The 18,951-nt window shown below is 40.7% G+C and overlaps 1 protein-coding gene across 1 annotated transcript in view; it reads left to right on the top strand.

Moving 5' to 3' along the window:
- Window positions 1-10,627, top strand: part of fam83b (family with sequence similarity 83 member B) — a 47,885-nt gene extending 37,258 nt beyond the window's left edge. The window contains exon 5 of the mRNA XM_084321369.1: window positions 5,042-10,627. Within this exon, the coding sequence (XP_084177495.1) occupies window positions 5,042-7,061 (2,020 nt within the window). The 3' untranslated portion in view covers window positions 7,062-10,627. The remainder of the gene's footprint in view (window positions 1-5,041) is intronic.
- The last annotated feature ends 8,324 nt before the right edge of the window (window positions 10,628-18,951 follow it).

Below are 18,951 nucleotides of genomic sequence, written 5' to 3'. Positions count from 1 at the left end.
GTTCAGTACCCAAGAGACAGTTCAGTACCCAAGAGACAGTTCAGTACCCAAGAGACAGTTCTGTACCCAAGAGACAGACAGTTCTGTACCCAAGAGACTGTTCAGTACCCAAGAGACTGTTCTGTACCCAAGAGACTGTTCAGTACCCAAGAGACTGTTCAGTACCCAAGAGACTGTTCAGTACCCAAGAGACAGTTCAGTACCCAAGAGACTGTTCTGTACCCAAGAGACAGACAGTTCTGTACCCAAGAGACAGTTCAGTACCCAAGAGACAGTTCAGTACCCAAGAGACAGTTCAGTACCCAAGAGACAGTTCTGTACCCAAGAGACAGTTCAGTACCCAAGAGACAGTTCAGTACCCAAGAGACAGTTCTGTACCCAAGAGACAGACAGTTCTGTACCCAAGAGACTGTTCAGTACCCAAGAGACTGTTCTGTACCCAAGAGACTGTTCAGTACCCAAGAGACTGTTCAGTACCCAAGAGACAGTTCAGTACCCAAGAGACAGTTCAGTACCCAAGAGACAGTTCAGTACCCAAGAGACAGTTCTGTACCCAAGAGACAGTTCTGTACCCAAGAGACAGTTCAGTACCCAAGAGACAGTTCAGTACCCAAGAGACAGTTCTGTACCCAAGAGACAGTTCTGTACCCAAGAGACAGTTCAGTACCCAAGAGACAGTTCTGTACCCAAGAGACTGTTCAGTACCCAAGAGACTGTTCTGTACCCAAGAGACAGTTCTGTACCCAAGAGACTGTTCAGTACCCAAGAGACAGTTCAGTACCCAAGAGACAGTTCAGTACCCAAGAGACAGTTCTGTACCCAAGAGACTGTTCTGTACCCAAGAGACAGTTCAGTACCCAAGAGACTGTTCAGTACCCAAGAGACAGTTCAGTACCCAAGAGACTGTTCAGTACCCAAGAGACAGTTCAGTACCCAAGAGACAGTTCAGTACCCAAGAGACTGTTCAGTACCCAAGAGACAGTTCTGTACCCAAGAGACAGTTCAGTACCCAAGAGACAGTTCTGTACCCAAGAGACTGTTCTGTACCCAAGAGACAGTTCTGTACCCAAGAGACTGTTCAGTACCCAAGAGACAGTTCAGTACCCAAGAGACAGTTCTGTACCCAAGAGACTGTTCAGTACCCAAGAGACAGTTCAGTACCCAAGAGACAGTTCAGTACCCAAGAGACAGTTCTGTACCCAAGAGACAGTTCTGTACCCAAGAGACTGTTCAGTACCCAAGAGACAGTTCAGTACCCAAGAGACTGTTCTGTACCCAAGAGACAGTTCAGTACCCAAGAGACAGTTCTGTACCCAAGAGACAGTTCAGTACCCAAGAGACAGTTCTGTACCCAAGAGACAGTTCAGTACCCAAGAGACAGTTCTGTACCCAATAGACAGTTCAGTACCCAAGAGACTGTTCTGTACCCAAGAGACTGTTCTGTACCCAAGAGACAGTTCAGTACCCAAGAGACTGTTCAGTACCCAAGAGACAGTTCAGTACCCAAGAGACAGTTCAGTACCCAAGAGACAGTTCAGTACCCAAGAGACAGTTCAGTACCCAATAGACAGTTCAGTACCCAAGAGACTGTTCAGTACCCAAGAGACAGTTCTGTACCCAAGAGACTGTTCAGTACCCAAGAGACAGTTCTGTACCCAAGAGACTGTTCTGTACCCAAGAGACTGTGCTGTACCCAAGAGACAGTTCAGTACCCAAGAGACAGTTCAGTACCCAAGAGACAGTTCAGTACCCAAGAGACAGTTCTGTACCCAAGAGACAGACAGTTCTGTACCCAAGAGACTGTTCAGTACCCAAGAGACTGTTCTGTACCCAAGAGACTGTTCAGTACCCAAGAGACTGTTCAGTACCCAAGAGACTGTTCAGTACCCAAGAGACAGTTCAGTACCCAAGAGACTGTTCTGTACCCAAGAGACAGACAGTTCAGTACCCAAGAGACAGTTCAGTACCCAAGAGACAGTTCAGTACCCAAGAGACAGTTCTGTACCCAAGAGACAGTTCAGTACCCAAGAGACAGTTCAGTACCCAAGAGACAGTTCTGTACCCAAGAGACAGACAGTTCTGTACCCAAGAGACTGTTCAGTACCCAAGAGACTGTTCTGTACCCAAGAGACTGTTCAGTACCCAAGAGACTGTTCAGTACCCAAGAGACAGTTCAGTACCCAAGAGACAGTTCAGTACCCAAGAGACAGTTCAGTACCCAAGAGACAGTTCTGTAACCAAGAGACTGTTCAGTACCCAAGAGACAGTTCAGTACCCAAGAGACTGTTCTGTACCCAAGAGACAGTTCAGTACCCAAGAGACAGTTCAGTACCCAAGAGACAGTTCTGTACCCAAGAGACAGTTCAGTACCCAAGAGACTGTTCAGTACCCAAGAGACTGTTCAGTACCCAAGAGACAGTTCTGTACCCAAGAGACTGTTCTGTACCCAAGAGTGTGTCCTCCTGAGGCACAAACTGAGAATTATGTTTCTTCCTGCACTCGTTGTCTGTGGCACTTCAACAATATCCACAAGGCAATTGTGTATAGAAAAATATATAGATTTTGGTTGATGGGATCTATCACCGATCTAAATACAATCAAAACAGAAATCCTTACAAATTGTTTTCAGACGTTTATTAGACCTTTAAAGTAGGGATGTCCGATATTATCGGCCGACCGATATTATCGGCCGATATCGGCAGTAAAATGTGATATCGGAAAATATCGGTATCGGTTTAAAAAAAGAAAAAAACAATAACAATATTTGTTATATATATATCCAGTGAAATTATTAGTTACCTGAAATTATTCCGTTTTTTGGGGTGGGAAACCCTGCATATATCGGTATCGGTTGATATCGGTTGATATCGGTATCGGAAATTAAGAGTTGGACAATATCGGAATATCGATATCGGTAAAAAAGCCAATATCGAGCATCCCTACTTTAAAGATATTTTACAGTACAAACCTCACTACAGTGTTAAACCTACACAGGAAGGATCCAGCCAAGTGGTTCTCAAACGTTTTCCATGTCAAGAGCCCTCAAATGTATAAGCTATGTAACAGCTTACATGCCCCCATTTCATATGATGTTGTTATGCGTAAGTTCGCCCCCAAATTCCATAACTGGGTATATGTGGGGAGATAACAGAGGAGAGAGTGCAATATTGAATCAGAATAGTCATTCTTATATATTCTTTTTATACATTCTCTCGTGGAATATAAATAGAAACAACCTCATTCCAACGTTTATGTTACAACCCCTGAGGTCTAAGGGCAAAGGGCTGTAACATAAACGTTGGTTGATGGAAATGACAGACCAGGTTTGTAAACACAATGATATTTATTGACATAAACCAAAGGAAGCACAGGTAACTCAAGGGTGAGCCAAGGCCAAAACAACAAAAAAACACCACTATTCTCCAAATAAACCAACCTAATCTATTGTAAACTAAATGACATTACCTAAACTACCCTTACCTAACAAAAACAGGAGAAAACAATATCCAAAGGAAATGGCAGCTCACCCCATCAGTGTTTCCTGAAAAGGAGAAAATAACACACATTAGAGACACATACAGGACAGGTAAACATATATATATATATGGCAGGACCGCAAACTACTGCCTACTACACGTATAACAAAACAATATATATCTATGGCCACACACGGTGGTACAAACAATTGCTCAATGAACTGAGCACAAGGCACTTATACAAAGGCAGTTTCACAAATACAAAGGCCAATAAACAAATGCCATTTTTACCAACAGTCAAGGTAACAAGATATCTACAGGCCTAGCCTCATGCCAGAGAGAGAGAGAGAGGAATGAATTATCTGAGCAGCCATGTTTTAACAGGGTGTGGTGATGCGGGATTGGGTGGTGGGTGATGGTGGTTGATTGGGTGCAAACCTAGAACCCCCTCAATTTCCCATGGGAAATTCCTCAGAACCCACGTTGAGAACAACTTCATTGTAGCCATCACAAAGTGTATCAATACGAACAGGGACGGAAATTAACTGGGCAAAAATGCCCCCAGATGCATCCAAAACGCCAATGGAATTTTTATTATATTGTGTGCAAAAATCTCTTGAAAAAGGTACAGAAGATAACAAGAAGTACAGCTGCTGCTATTGTTGTTGTTGTCATTGTTGTTGTTGATTATATCATCCTTGTTCTTAGTCATTAGAGGGATTTTGACGTGAATATTTGCAAACTACTTTCCCCTTTTCTTTTTTTAAACATATGACAATACATTTGAACTAGAAGATGATGAATAAGATAAGATATTCCTTTATTGATCCCTTTGGGGAAATTCAGGCAGCATAGCAGCATGGGGGGGGGGGGGGGTACAGGTATGGGCAGGGTAATAGTAGAATACATAAATATAGGCAATACAATTATAGTACAGTATCAAAAGTAAAAATAAGCAGTGTAAACAATATAATTAACTCTGAATATAAGAATATGGACAAGTAAACAGTGTAATCAAAGGTGCAGATGAGGGTCTGTAATATGAATATGAATGAAGTTTATTTTATATATCTATATATATATATATATTTAAAAAAATCTAACCCTAACTAACCTTACTGTCATGCACTTGTCCTAATAAACTAACCTACAATGTAGCACGCAACACTTTGATGAACATTGTTACTCAGCTGATACAGTTGTGCCCTTCCTGATGACTTGTCATACAGAACTTTTTGGATAAAAGCATCAGCTAAATGACTAAATGTAAATGTAAATATCAGTTATCTTATACGTTACAATAAATATAGTCAATAACACTTATAATCTGAATATATATTATGAGTAAGTAAAGTATACAGTATACACAGGTGCAGTATAAATAAGGTACCCTTATGCATGATATACGTCATACTTTATACGTTGTAGTCCGTAGGTTAGGTGAGAGTCAGACATGCTGTAAAGTGTCCACTAAAATCAGTTGGAGGAGGGAAAAAGGTTGTACTTGTGCCTTCCTCCTCATGTTGAATTGACCAATCCTCTGTGTTTACATGTTTCCTACCCAGCTTCATGTGGTCGTATGAGAAGATCAACCTCAGCATGGTGCAGGTCATCACCGGTCATCTGGTGCAGTCCTACGACGAGGAGTTCCGAACGCTCTACGCCCGCTCCACCGTGCCGATCGTGCTGTCCCCCCCGGAGGGCGTGTTACAAGACAACAAGATGAACGGAAGACCCGTCACCGTCGTCCCAAAATACGTCCCTCAATCGGGCCATAGTTTCGAGAGAAAGGACCAGCTGAGGCATACCCTCGACGCAGTGTATCGGAAGACCTGCGAGAGGCAAATGAGTGTGAGAGACGTCAAGGAGATGCTTTACGAAGAGGAGCCGATTCGTAACGTGCCCCCTGCCGACTACGGGATGGGAGCTCCCAATCGGATGCCTCAATACCAGCCTCCGGAGGCCGCGCATTTCCTGAAAAGGCACAGCTACGCCGGGGAGAGACAAGAAGCCGCGTACGCTCCGCAGAACACGAGGTACAGGGCGAGCAACTGGAACGTCTCGGGGGGAGATGCGGCATTTTCCAATGGAAGAAATAAGTACCCCGGCCTAGTCGTAGACAACTACCTCCAAGTGCCACAAACGTACCGAGGTCGTAACACGCGCTACGACAAGCCGATCCTCGCCATGCAGCAGAACACGCCGACGCTAGAGAACACATCCAAGGCCTTCTTGCGCACTTGGAGGATAGAGTCTTACCTCAACAATGCCGAAGCGCCGGTTGGAGACTCGCGCGACTACCTAGACCAGTATGAAACGCCGGACAACAAAGCTAACTACTACATGCAAGCCAGGATGAGGGCTTCTTTTGTTTTCCAGTCCACCATTCCGGAACAACAGGAGACCAACAGCGGCGTTAACAACTCCACCCCCGGTCAGGTGGATCCGAATGCCGTGGTGCCGAACGCTACAACGCATTACCCGTCGACGCAGTGGAATCCCACGGCGGCTGCGGTAGAAAACAGAGCAAGGAATGAGGAAATCCTGTTGAAGAGGCGAAGTCTGCAAATTCTGGATGACCAGAGGAATAATACAGCCGGCTATGTTTCAGGAAGAAATGGCCACAACTCTGTCTACGCCAGTCTGAGCAGGGCCAAAGGGGGACCGTTTGTGAAACCCAACGACATAGACAACTGGAACAAAAGGCATAGCGTGGCAGACCCAAGGTCTGATTATAGGGATGATTGCGAACCCTCGAATCCCATGTACAGGGGAGCTTTTGTGCGGAGACAGTCGGGGGGGTTCAACGTGCAGAACGGAGTATATGGGTCGAATATCAGTGAAGATCAGAGATCTGTGTCTCATTACGATGTCTATGCGACTAAGGAAGCAAAAAGCCCCCCCGTGCCCAGTTGGCAGGAGCCACCCTCAAGGACCGTGTCCGCTGCGGCCCTCGACACGAACAGCAAGGAGTCGGGAAACTCCATTGGTGACTGTGCTCCATGTTACCTCAAGAAAAGCTCTAGGAAAATCAGATCCTTACTCAACATACCGGAGAAAAAAGAGGCCTCCGCTCAGAGTCAAAAATTGGATGGCAGCACGGACACCATTCGGGCCGAGGACGAGGAGCGGAAATCTGTAGCCGGGGGCACAAGCAACTCTGTCAGGATTCCATCGGTGCAGCAGAGGAACCCCCCGGTGGTGGCTGTTGGAAAACCATCAGCCCCCCGATTCAGCACAGAGGAGCTCCACCAAAACCCCCCTGCCGTGGCCGCACCACGGGGGACGCGACAGCAACACTCCCGAGGCGACAGGAACGAGATGTCGAGTCTTGTGGCGGGAAACTGGCGTAAGGACGGAGAAGGCGACAGTCGCCTGTACAGCAGATTTGAGCCTTTCTGCAGCTTGGAGAAGCACTCATCGTGTTCTGCCACAGGCTCTGCTAGCGTACCATCTCAGGAGAAAACCAAGAACCTACTCGTGCCTAAGAGCGAGCATCTCAGTCGAGGGAGCATTGGTAGCCCTGACAATAAACTGGGGAGATTCATACAGAGAGTGGGAAATTTCATACACAAAAACAAGTAGTGTTTTTGACACATCATGTTTGACACAAACACTTAAAAAAAAAGAGAGAATCAGCCCAGAAACAAAATATGTGTATATATATATATACAGGGTAAATATATTATGTATGAATTGCACATTTGATTGGTTTAGCTTTTTTTGTATTTGTAAAGTTCATTATTTCTTACAGTGTTAAGAATATTTGTGTGTTTACCTAAGGAAATGTCTGTAATCTCTGTTCTGTTACCTAACATCTTAATCTGGGGATTATGATGTTTTAACAATGTTCAACTGGGTATAAGGATATTGAAAAGGAAATATATTGAATCTGTATATTATGCAGTCTTGTATACATGTGTAGGTACTGATTCCAAATTGACTAGAACAACATATTCTCCGTCACTTTCACAGAGCACTTCTAGTTATCTTTTGGCATCAAACACAAAGAATAACACACCGGTTATTAGTGTAACAGAAATATCTATTTGACATCTGAAAACTTGAAAAGTAATAATCATTAGCAACTGTTTACCAAATTGACTATGTGCATGTAGTTGGCAGCCTCCAGTTTTAACGGTAATAGTTTTCGATACAACCCACCCGTTGGTCTCAATCAGTGCGAGTTCATGAACTGACGGTCAGAGTTCCTCTTTACATATTCAAAGTGTGCTCTACTGTAGCTAGGAGGAGGTGCAATAAAGTGTACAGTAGCCACATGCTAAGCAAAACAAATAGACCTGCTAGCAAGCTACATAGCTGCTGCAGCTTCACACAGTGAAAAGAAAATGCTGTTTCTCAGGTCAAATCTCACCATAATCTTTTAATTTACTTGCAAGCCAGAGGGGTTATTAATATAAATGTGAGATTCACAATAATGACAGATCATTATTCATCTTTGTATAGGGTGACCATATTGAGATTTCCAAAACAGAGGACACTCCTGCCCCCAGCCTCAAGGTACTTAAATGACACTCGAAGTTTAGGCAAAGTTTCCTTATCATTTTAATATATTTAAAGTATGCCTCCTAGATAGAAAATGATTATTTATATTATTTAATATAACAAAGTTATATCTCTCAAGTTACTCAACATTATGCCTAAAGTAATCTCTCAATGGTACGAAAATAACTTAAAAATCCACCTGTAACAAAATAATAGCTCTTTTCAAGTCTTACTCGATAAAATAAATAACCAAAAAAATCTGAAATAATGTTCTAAACAATACCTCTTCTGTATTAGAAAATCCAGCTTTAAAAAATATATATTTGTATCTTTTCAATGTAATAATGTAAATAACAAAACAGTGACCTCACAAAGATACTAATTTAAAAGTGCACTATGCAGTTTCGGATTTGTTACATTTGCATAACTTGCAATTAGTATACAAAACAAATTGATTACACACGTAATCCTTAGAATTATTGTATTTTAGCCAGCCGCCAGCGGTTGAGCGCCAACAACGAGTAAACTCGTTATTTGGTCAGTTTTTCTTTTTTCCGGATTTTAATATTCTATTCAATGTTACAGACCTGTATGTTGCCGTTAAAAGGCATACTGGGACCCCGAGGGTGCAGTACCGGCCAGCTCCGGCTAGGTGGCAGTATCGAGAGTGCAGTAAACCCTGTTCCAGACCGTGTGTTACGTTTAAATCCCTCCGGGCGCTAAATTTAGTCGGAGCCGAGTAAATTGCTTCATACGACCACTTCGAAACGCATCTGGCACACTCAATCCATAAATTGTGCCAAATTATGTCCGGGACCAGATGGACACCAATATTGGAAATCACGATCAGACAATTGGAATATTCTTTTTGGAATACCCCCGACCAAAGGTAAGGACTATCTGACATCAATTTCAGCTTGATCCAACAATGTTTTCATATCCATCCAGCTGATCAGCGTCTGTAGTGTTCAACACGAATGCCGTTACTGGCCATCAAAGCATAAAAAAACGACCTCCCCCCCCCCCTTTCATGCATTCAGGATGAAACATTATATACATTTGATTTGGAAATAGTAGCGTGTCCAGGCAAGAAATGCCAACGCTTATCAGGAATTATTCTGGATCACTCCTAAACTATACTTATATTCACCACGGGATAACGCGCAAACGTATGCATGAAAAAATTATCTCTTTTTTGCATGTTCGACAGAAGAAAGTCACTGTCAAATGACTATAGTATTATCTCCATATCTATAATATAGAATATAGATATAGCTCTACAAACAAGGTGACACACTCCTATCTTTAAAGCGTGGCATAGCTAGAACGGGACCAGGCTAATCCCTGGCGCTGAATGAGTTAAGCATCATGATTGTATCCTAAGCATGTCATCATAAATCAAACCAAAATTATTTTTAGACATCATGAACCAAATATAAGCTTACTTTGAATGTTTGTAAACAGAATTCTAGGCCCTGTCCTTGTAAACTACCCCAGTTAAACAGCAACCTTTCAGACAGTTTGCTTATTCAGTTATTAAGAAAACATATTAGTTTTCAATTATTTTCTTTCTCTCTCTGCATAGTTGCATACTTCAATCAATTCGGTCAACTTTGCCTTGCACAGCTTTTTTTTCTTCTTTTTTGTGTCCATGTGAACTTTGAGATCTCCAGCACCTTTATTAGACACCGAAACATAATAGTCAAGCATTGCACGCGTTGCACTCCGCCTCCCATTTGTCCCGACCGGGAGCGTCTATTCTTTCCCCAATACATTTCCAGTTCGGCGTGCGCGTTCAGCGATCTGATTGGCCACGGACGTTTCTGGTGCGATCTGATTGGCCACTGACGTTTCTGGTCATGTGACATGTGCGCCCAATCGCGTGACGAGCTGTGTCTTTGCCCATTTCCGGGTCTAACAGCCTGCAAACTACCTAACGCCTAGTTTATCACTGGTTAAGCTTAGGCGACTCTTTCGAAGTTGGTTAAGGTTAGAGTTTGGAATCAGGGCTGGTGTTCTATTGCCTAAGACAAACTCTAACCTTAACCAACTTCGAAAGAGTGCCTAAGCTTAACCGTCAAAACGGTCACATGACCAGAAACGTCAGTGGCCAATCAGAGCGCAGAAGGCGAACGCGGAACTGGAAATGTATTGGGGAAAGAATTCAGGCCGACCGCGAAGGTAAATTGGGAATTCTCTCTGCAGTTCATCTGTAAATGTACACTTGCGCTTTGCAAAATCAATGCTGCTCCGTTTGAGTAGAATCAAATCTGTCCGCCTCCTCTCTTTGCGTGTGACATAGTAGCGCCGCCCACAAAGCTGTCTTCTCTGGGATTACGTCTATAGTATTATAGACTATAGTATTCTGTGCAACGCGGCAGTCAATTTAAGTACACGCTTAATGGTCCTGTGAAAAACAATGAAAACCGGAAATTTTCATGAAAACCCCACCGGACACCCCGGAAAGGCCAAAGAGGACGTTTGGTCACCCTATCTTTGTATGACGCTGATCATAATGCGTGGGTCATCCAAGCGTGAGATTGAAGAACACACGCCCAACACAACTAAAAGGAACAACCTAATCTAAATTAACGCTGGGATTAGAGAGATGGTTCTTGATACAAGGATAAATTGTATGTGCCAAATAAAACCTGAGGTTTTTATGCATTTTGATATTGTAAATGTTTTCTTTTTTTGGTTTAATTTCACTATTGTAATGTCAGTGAAAATGACATACATACATTTTTTTTTTTTTTTTTTTTAATGTATCCATACTTTGAGTTAGAATGAGTGAAAGTGAAAGTAAAAGATTTTACTCACTTGGAGAATCTACGTGTGTGCAGCAGAAACTTATATGGTAAGATAACGTACAGATATGGCCTTTAACAGGAATTGTTGCACATTGTAAGCTGCCCTGTAGGCTGGTGACAATGGAATGAGAGACCTAGAGACCTCAAGACAATTCGACTCACTTTCCTTTCCTGGATTGCGTCACAGGGCTTTCCCCACGATCTTCAAAAACCGGGGTGGTCCAGAGGGGGGCAATGGTCTGGAGGGAGGCTGTGGCCCCCGTCCAGGAAGCCAAAAAATTGCCATTGCCAAAGAAAGCCATTTGTTGTAATTTCCTGCAACTTAACCTCTTAAGCCTGACGGGTCCGGTACCGGACCCAAGCCATAAATCCATCTCTACAGACTGTATGAATAAAAGTTTATTTTTTCCCCCCTCAAATCTAGCCATGAGTAAAGACCCTAACCATGTCACAACAGCAGTCATAGTGTATATTTTAAGCAATACGTTTTTTTACCAAATCAAATAAAACTTATTTTTGTTATACCAGTAGGTTAAAGTGTTATTAGTGAACTGTTCGTTTTTGAAATGCATTCATTTACAAGCGATTATCCGCCATTTTGAATCCGCGCCGCAATTCTGTTTGTAGTCATATGAGGAGACGAGACCTTGAGCTTTGAAATTTCTAAAAATGACATTACCCACGTAACCCACCTCATGCCAGCTTCTGTCAAGCAAATGACTTGTGGATGAATTATTATTTCTTATTTTTCGGGATTATCTACCACAAAACTGGCATAAATTAGAACGCAGTTCGTTTTTCTACCTTTCTGTGAACGTTTAGCAAAAATCCAACCGATTCAAAGGCAGTTTCCATTATAAAGAAATAACTGTACTTACAGTAGATTTCATTCACTGTTCTTGCTGCACGCCTGGTGATACTGAATCCAAATTGAACTCTGCCATTGGAAAGAGTAGATTTGGCCCGGTCCATAGATGTGCAACTTGGCTATAATAATATAATTTATAGGCCTGATATTCTATACTCTATAATCATATTTCAAATTGCATGTGTCCTGATGGCAGAATTCAGTACTGTATCTACAAAACCTTCTGTTTAACACTTTGAGTGCCACTCATGAGATTTCTCTGATTTTTTTTTTGCGATCTGAAAAATTATTGCATCACCCGAGCCTACCCGAGTATAGCCGAGCGGCGCCGGCGATCACTGTGGAAAAAAGCGCCCCCTGTCGTCTCCCAGATGACATAAGTGATTTTGGAATGGACTCAATGAAAATGAATGGGGGAAAAATCCGGTACTCCACATTTTCCAGTTCACTGATCCAGCCGGGGTTACCACAGTTCATTCTGGAACCTCAGATCCCCGCTGATCATGGAGATCTACAGTATCGCGTTGGATCCATACACCAGGGGCGGATTTAGGATTATAGGAGATCCGGGGCTTAGCCCAGATAGGTGCCCTCCATTTTTTTTTTTTTTTTTTTTTTTTTTTTTATAATATTTTTTTTTGCAGGCAAGGGGTGGGGCACGACCCCCTCCACGGCAGATTTTTTTTTAATTTAATTAACCTGTACGTGCAATTTCCTGCAATATAGAGCCTTCAATCTTGACCAATAAAGCTGCTCTTTTCACTATAAAACTCAGTTATATATTGGGGGGGGATATATCATATTTTTCATATGATCAAAAAGTGGTGGAGCAAGAGCATACCTTTGCTCCCCCAAGTTCAATAGTGGGAGAGCAGAGATGCTCCGAATGCTCTTATGGCCAGGCGTCTATGATTCACTGATACAAAGTAAAATAGTGCAGTGCAATAAAATAGTTAGTAAAATAGAATAAAATAATGCAATAGTGCATTGCAATAAAATAGTTATCATCGTATTTTTTCGGGAGGCCGGTAAGGAGTGCATTACAGTAGTCGAGTTGGCTTGAGATAAAGGCATGGATCTGGTTTTCAGCGTCCTTTTGATTTATAAATGGCCGTACTTTAGCTATGTTTCTAAGGTGGAAGAATTAAGTTTTTGTCAACTTGTTGATTGTGATTTAAAGCTTAGGTCTGAGTCTACCATGACACAAAGACTTAACTCACTCAAATACAGTTAGCAGCTGGATAGACCACAGATGGAAATTAGCTTCTGCTAAATCTGGTGCAAACATATTTTCATGTAACAATGATGAATTGTAAAAAAAAAAAAAAAAAAAAAATTTAAATAGATTCGGGGCTTTTCAGAAAACATTTGGGGCTTGAGTCCCAGTAGCCACCCCCTAGCTCCGCCCCTGCCATACACGTATCGATTTTTTCGAATGGTGATCAGGAATTGGAATATACCAGTTGGATACCATCTGATGTCAGGTAAGGACTCTATGTTATCAGTGTTAGGATAATCAGAGTAAGTTTGATGAAGTTATAAGCTGTTTTGTGAAATGTCTTCTTTCGGTTTCACTGTAAAAGTCCGTGAGGAAATCAACGGAGCGATTATCCGTGCGCGGCCGTAATGTGCTTGCGTGCACGTATAATATTGATCATCTAGCGTTTATTTGAAAACGATTCATAAAAAGGCTGACGAATATCAACGTTGTGGAATATTCCACTAAAATATGATTTTCATAGAATGCTCCAGAATGAGCTGTTTTTTATATCAAAACGGGGGCTTTTCTAACTGCTCTGAAACGGAAACGACGCGATAAAAAAACAATCTGCCTTGACAGCACTGACTGGAAAATAGTCTTTGATAATGCGATGGGCAGATTAGACACATAGCCATAATTTAAAACATAGATTAGGCGATATTAACGTTAACATTGGCGCCGATGGTGGCATTCAGCCGGTAAAACGGAAAACCAGGCTTGGCGCTCAAAGTGTTAATCATCTTCCCTTTAGTCATTTGCATAGATTTTTATAGTTGATCTCAAGAAGGTGCTGAACAAGCTCAGTGGCAGTTTTTCATGTCTGGTCATTTTAAGCATGGTGTTCACCGTCAAACATGCAAAGAAAAAGAAATATTCTCCTTTGTTTCATCACAATTTACTCAAGCTTAGTAACAGACACAATATTTCTGACACTGGGAATACATTCCCTGAGATCCATAGATGTCCCTAGATCAGGGGTTCCCAAACTTTTTCAGCTCGAGACCCAAAAGAGAAATTTGGTGTTTCCCCGGGACCCAAACGTACAAAAATACATCATGAATTGCCATAACATACATTTATAAACTACTGATAAAGAACACAACAAACCATGAATTTCAAATGTATATAAAATGTATTTATTTAATTATAAAAGTACATCACAGCAATAATCACAGTGTAATGTTAAGTTGCTCACCACCTCATAACATATGTACATACAATTTTGTAACACTTTAAATGAACAAACATGTTCTACTCTCCTTTCTATTTCTCACCCCTTTTTCAACTCTCCATTTCTTACCCCCTCCCTCCGTCCCTCAACCTTAAACCCCAACATTGAGCAACATTCTGATACATTTGTACTGACTTATTTAAAAATGATACTGACCTGACATCATACTAGAAGGGGTATAATATTTAATCTATGGCACAATGAAATCTAATGAGAGGTATGTGGCTGGTTGAAGTTTTCTATTCTGGGCTTGGTTTTTGAAAGTGCTATTCTGAGGTCATGCTGAGCATTTAGTCTGTTTCTGTATTTGTTTTTCAGGTATGCTAGACCCAGATTCACATAAGTATGTGGTGCCAAACTGAATCAACACATCTACAGGTTTTTTATATATAAAAAAAGAAGAAATTATTACATTTTTATTTATTTATTTTAATTGGCGACCCAAAATGGGTCGCAGATCAGTTTTTATAATAGTTTTTATTTTATTTTAAATTTTTTGGGGAAACACTGCCCTAGATACAAATCAAATCAAATGTATTTGTAAGGCCCGACAACACACGTTAATGTCCCCATGGGCCGGACACATCTTCTTTAAACAAGTCAAGAAGAAACATAACAATAAGTCAAGAACAAAACAAGAACACCATAAGGTCCAACAAATTTAAATTAAATGCAAATAACAACATTTACATACCCCACGCGAAGGTAAGGAAAAACTCACTAAAACCTAACAATAGCATTGCAATAAAATAGTTATCATCGTATTTTTTCGGGAGGCCGGTAAGGAGTGCATTACAGTAGTCGAGTTGGCTTGAGATAAAGGCATGGATCTGGTTTTCAGCGTCCTTTTGATTTATAAATGGCCGTACTTTAGCTATGTTTCTAAGGTGGAAGAATTAAGTTTTTGTCAACTTGTTGATTGTGATTTAAAGCTTAGGTCTGAGTCTACCATGACACAAAGACTTAACTCACTCAAATACAGTTAGCAGCTGGATAGACCACAGATGGAAATTAGCTTCTGCTAAATCTGGTGCAAACATATTTTCATGTAACAATGATGAATTGTAAAAAAAAAAAAAAAAAAAAAAATTTAAATAGATTCGGGGCTTTTCAGAAAACATTTGGGGCTTGAGTCCCAGTAGCCACCCCCTAGCTCCGCCCCTGCCATACACGTATCGATTTTTTCGAATGGTGATCAGGAATTGGAATATACCAGTTGGATACCATCTGATGTCAGGTAAGGACTCTATGTTATCAGTGTTAGGATAATCAGAGTAAGTTTGATGAAGTTATAAGCTGTTTTGTGAAATGTCTTCTTTCGGTTTCACTGTAAAAGTCCGTGAGGAAATCAACAGAGCGATTATCCGTGCGCGGCCGTAATGTGCTTGCGTGCACGTATAATATTGATCATCTAGCGTTTATTTGAAAACGATTCATAAAAAGGCTGACGAATATCAACGTTGTGGAATATTCCACTAAAATATGATTTTCATAGAATGCTCCAGAATGAGCTGTTTTTTATATCAAAACGGGGGCTTTTCTAACTGCTCTGAAACGGAAACGACGCGATAAAAAAACAATCTGCCTTGACAGCACTGACTGGAAAATAGTCTTTGATAATGCGATGGGCAGATTAGACACATAGCCATAATTTAAAACATAGATTAGGCGATATTAACGTTAACATTGGCGCCGATGGTGGCATTCAGCCGGTAAAACGGAAAACCAGGCTTGGCGCTCAAAGTGTTAATCATCTTCCCTTTAGTCATTTGCATAGATTTTTATAGTTGATCTCAAGAAGGTGCTGAACAAGCTCAGTGGCAGTTTTTCATGTCTGGTCATTTTAAGCATGGTGTTCACCGTCAAACATGCAAAGAAAAAGAAATATTCTCCTTTGTTTCATCACAATTTACTCAAGCTTAGTAACAGACACAATATTTCTGACACTGGGAATACATTCCCTGAGATCCATAGATGTCCCTAGATCAGGGGTTCCCAAACTTTTTCAGCTCGAGACCCAAAAGAGAAATTTGGTGTTTCCCCGGGACCCAAACGTACAAAAATACATCATGAATTGCCATAACATACATTTATAAACTACTGATAAAGAACACAACAAACCATGAATTTCAAATGTATATAAAATGTATTTATTTAATTATAAAAGTACATCACAGCAATAATCACAGTGTAATGTTAAGTTGCTCACCACCTCATAACATATGTACATACAATTTTGTAACACTTTTAAATGAACAAACATGTTCTACTCTCCTTTCTATTTCTCACCCCTTTTTCAACTCTCCATTTCTTACCCCCTCCCTCCGTCCCTCAACCTTAAACCCCAACATTGAGCAACATTCTGATACATTTGTACTGACTTATTTAAAAATGATACTGACCTGACATCATACTAGAAGGGGTATAATATTTAATCTATGGCACAATGAAATCTAATGAGAGGTATGTGGCTGGTTGAAGTTTTCTATTCTGGGCTTGGTTTTTGAAAGTGCTATTCTGAGGTCATGCTGAGCATTTAGTCTGTTTCTGTATTTGTTTTTCAGGTATGCTAGACCCAGATTCACATAAGTATGTGGTGCCAAACTGAATCAACACATCTACAGGTTTTTTATATATAAAAAAAGAAGAAATTATTACATTTTTATTTATTTATTTTAATTGGCGACCCAAAATGGGTCGCAGATCAGTTTTTATAATAGTTTTTATTTTATTTTAAATTTTTTGGGGAAACACTGCCCTAGATACAAATCAAATCAAATGTATTTGTAAGGCCCGACAACACACGTTAATGTCCCCATGGGCCGGACACATCTTCTTTAAACAAGTCAAGAAGAAACATAACAATAAGTCAAGAACAAAACAAGAACACCATAAGGTCCAACAAATTTAAATTAAATGCAAATAACAACATTTACATACCCCACGCGAAGGTAAGGAAAAACTCACTAAAACCTAACAATAGCATTGCAATAAAATAGTTATCATCGTATTTTTTCGGGAGGCCGGTAAGGAGTGCATTACAGTAGTCGAGTTGGCTTGAGATAAAGGCATGGATCTGGTTTTCAGCGTCCTTTTGATTTATAAATGGCCGTACTTTAGCTATGTTTCTAAGGTGGAAGAATTAAGTTTTTGTCAACTTGTTGATTGTGATTTAAAGCTTAGGTCTGAGTCTACCATGACACAAAGACTTAACTCACTCAAATACAGTTAGCAGCTGGATAGACCACAGATGGAAATTAGCTTCTGCTAAATCTGGTGCAAACATATTTTCATGTAACAATGATGAATTGTAAAAAAAAAAAAAAAAAAAAAAAATTTAAATAGATTCGGGGCTTTTCAGAAAACATTTGGGGCTTGAGTCCCAGTAGCCACCCCCTAGCTCCGCCCCTGCCATACACGTATCGATTTTTTCGAATGGTGATCAGGAATTGGAATATACCAGTTGGATACCATCTGATGTCAGGTAAGGACTCTATGTTATCAGTGTTAGGATAATCAGAGTAAGTTTGATGAAGTTATAAGCTGTTTTGTGAAATGTCTTCTTTCGGTTTCACTGTAAAAGTCCGTGAGGAAATCAACGGAGCGATTATCCGTGCGCGGCCGTAATGTGCTTGCGTGCACGTATAATATTGATCATCTAGCGTTTATTTGAAAACGATTCATAAAAAGGCTGACGAATATCAACGTTGTGGAATATTCCACTAAAATATGATTTTCATAGAATGCTCCAGAATGAGCTGTTTTTTATATCAAAACGGGGGCTTTTCTAACTGCTCTGAAACGGAAACGACGCGATAAAAAAACAATCTGCCTTGACAGCACTGACTGGAAAATAGTCTTTGATAATGCGATGGGCAGATTAGACACATAGCCATAATTTAAAACATAGATTAGGCGATATTAACGTTAACATTGGCGCCGATGGTGGCATTCAGCCGGTAAAACGGAAAACCAGGCTTGGCGCTCAAAGTGTTAATCATCTTCCCTTTAGTCATTTGCATAGATTTTTATAGTTGATCTCAAGAAGGTGCTGAACAAGCTCAGTGGCAGTTTTTCATGTCTGGTCATTTTAAGCATGGTGTTCACCGTCAAACATGCAAAGAAAAAGAAATATTCTCCTTTGTTTCATCACAATTTACTCAAGCTTAGTAACAGACACAATATTTCTGACACTGGGAATACATTCCCTGAGATCCATAGATGTCCCTAGATCAGGGGTTCCCAAACTTTTTCAGCTCGAGACCCAAAAGAGAAATTTGGTGTTTCCCCGGGACCCAAACGTACAAAAATACATCATGAATTGCCATAACATACATTTATAAACTACTGATAAAGAACACAACAAACCATGAATTTCAAATGTATATGAAATGTATTTATTTAATTATAAAAGTACATCACAGCAATAATCACAGTGTAATGTTAAGTTGCTCACCACCTCATAACATATGTACATACAATTTTGTAACACTTTTAAATGAACAAACATGTTCTACTCTCCTTTCTATTTCTCACCCCTTTTTCAACTCTCCATTTCTTACCCCCTCCCTCCGTCCCTCAACCTTAAACCCCAACATTGAGCAACATTCTGATACATTTGTACTGACTTATTTAAAAATGATACTGACCTGACATCATACTAGAAGGGGTATAATATTTAATCTATGGCACAATGAAATCTAATGAGAGGTATGTGGCTGGTTGAAGTTTTCTATTCTGGGCTTGGTTTTTGAAAGTGCTATTCTGAGGTCATGCTGAGCATTTAGTCTGTTTCTGTA

This window comes from Notolepis coatsorum (assembly GCF_963971535.1).
Source record: "Notolepis coatsorum genome assembly, chromosome: 9".
Classification (NCBI taxonomy): Eukaryota; Metazoa; Chordata; class Actinopteri; order Aulopiformes; family Paralepididae; genus Notolepis; species Notolepis coatsorum.
This window is presented reverse-complemented; position numbering and strand designations above follow the sequence as displayed.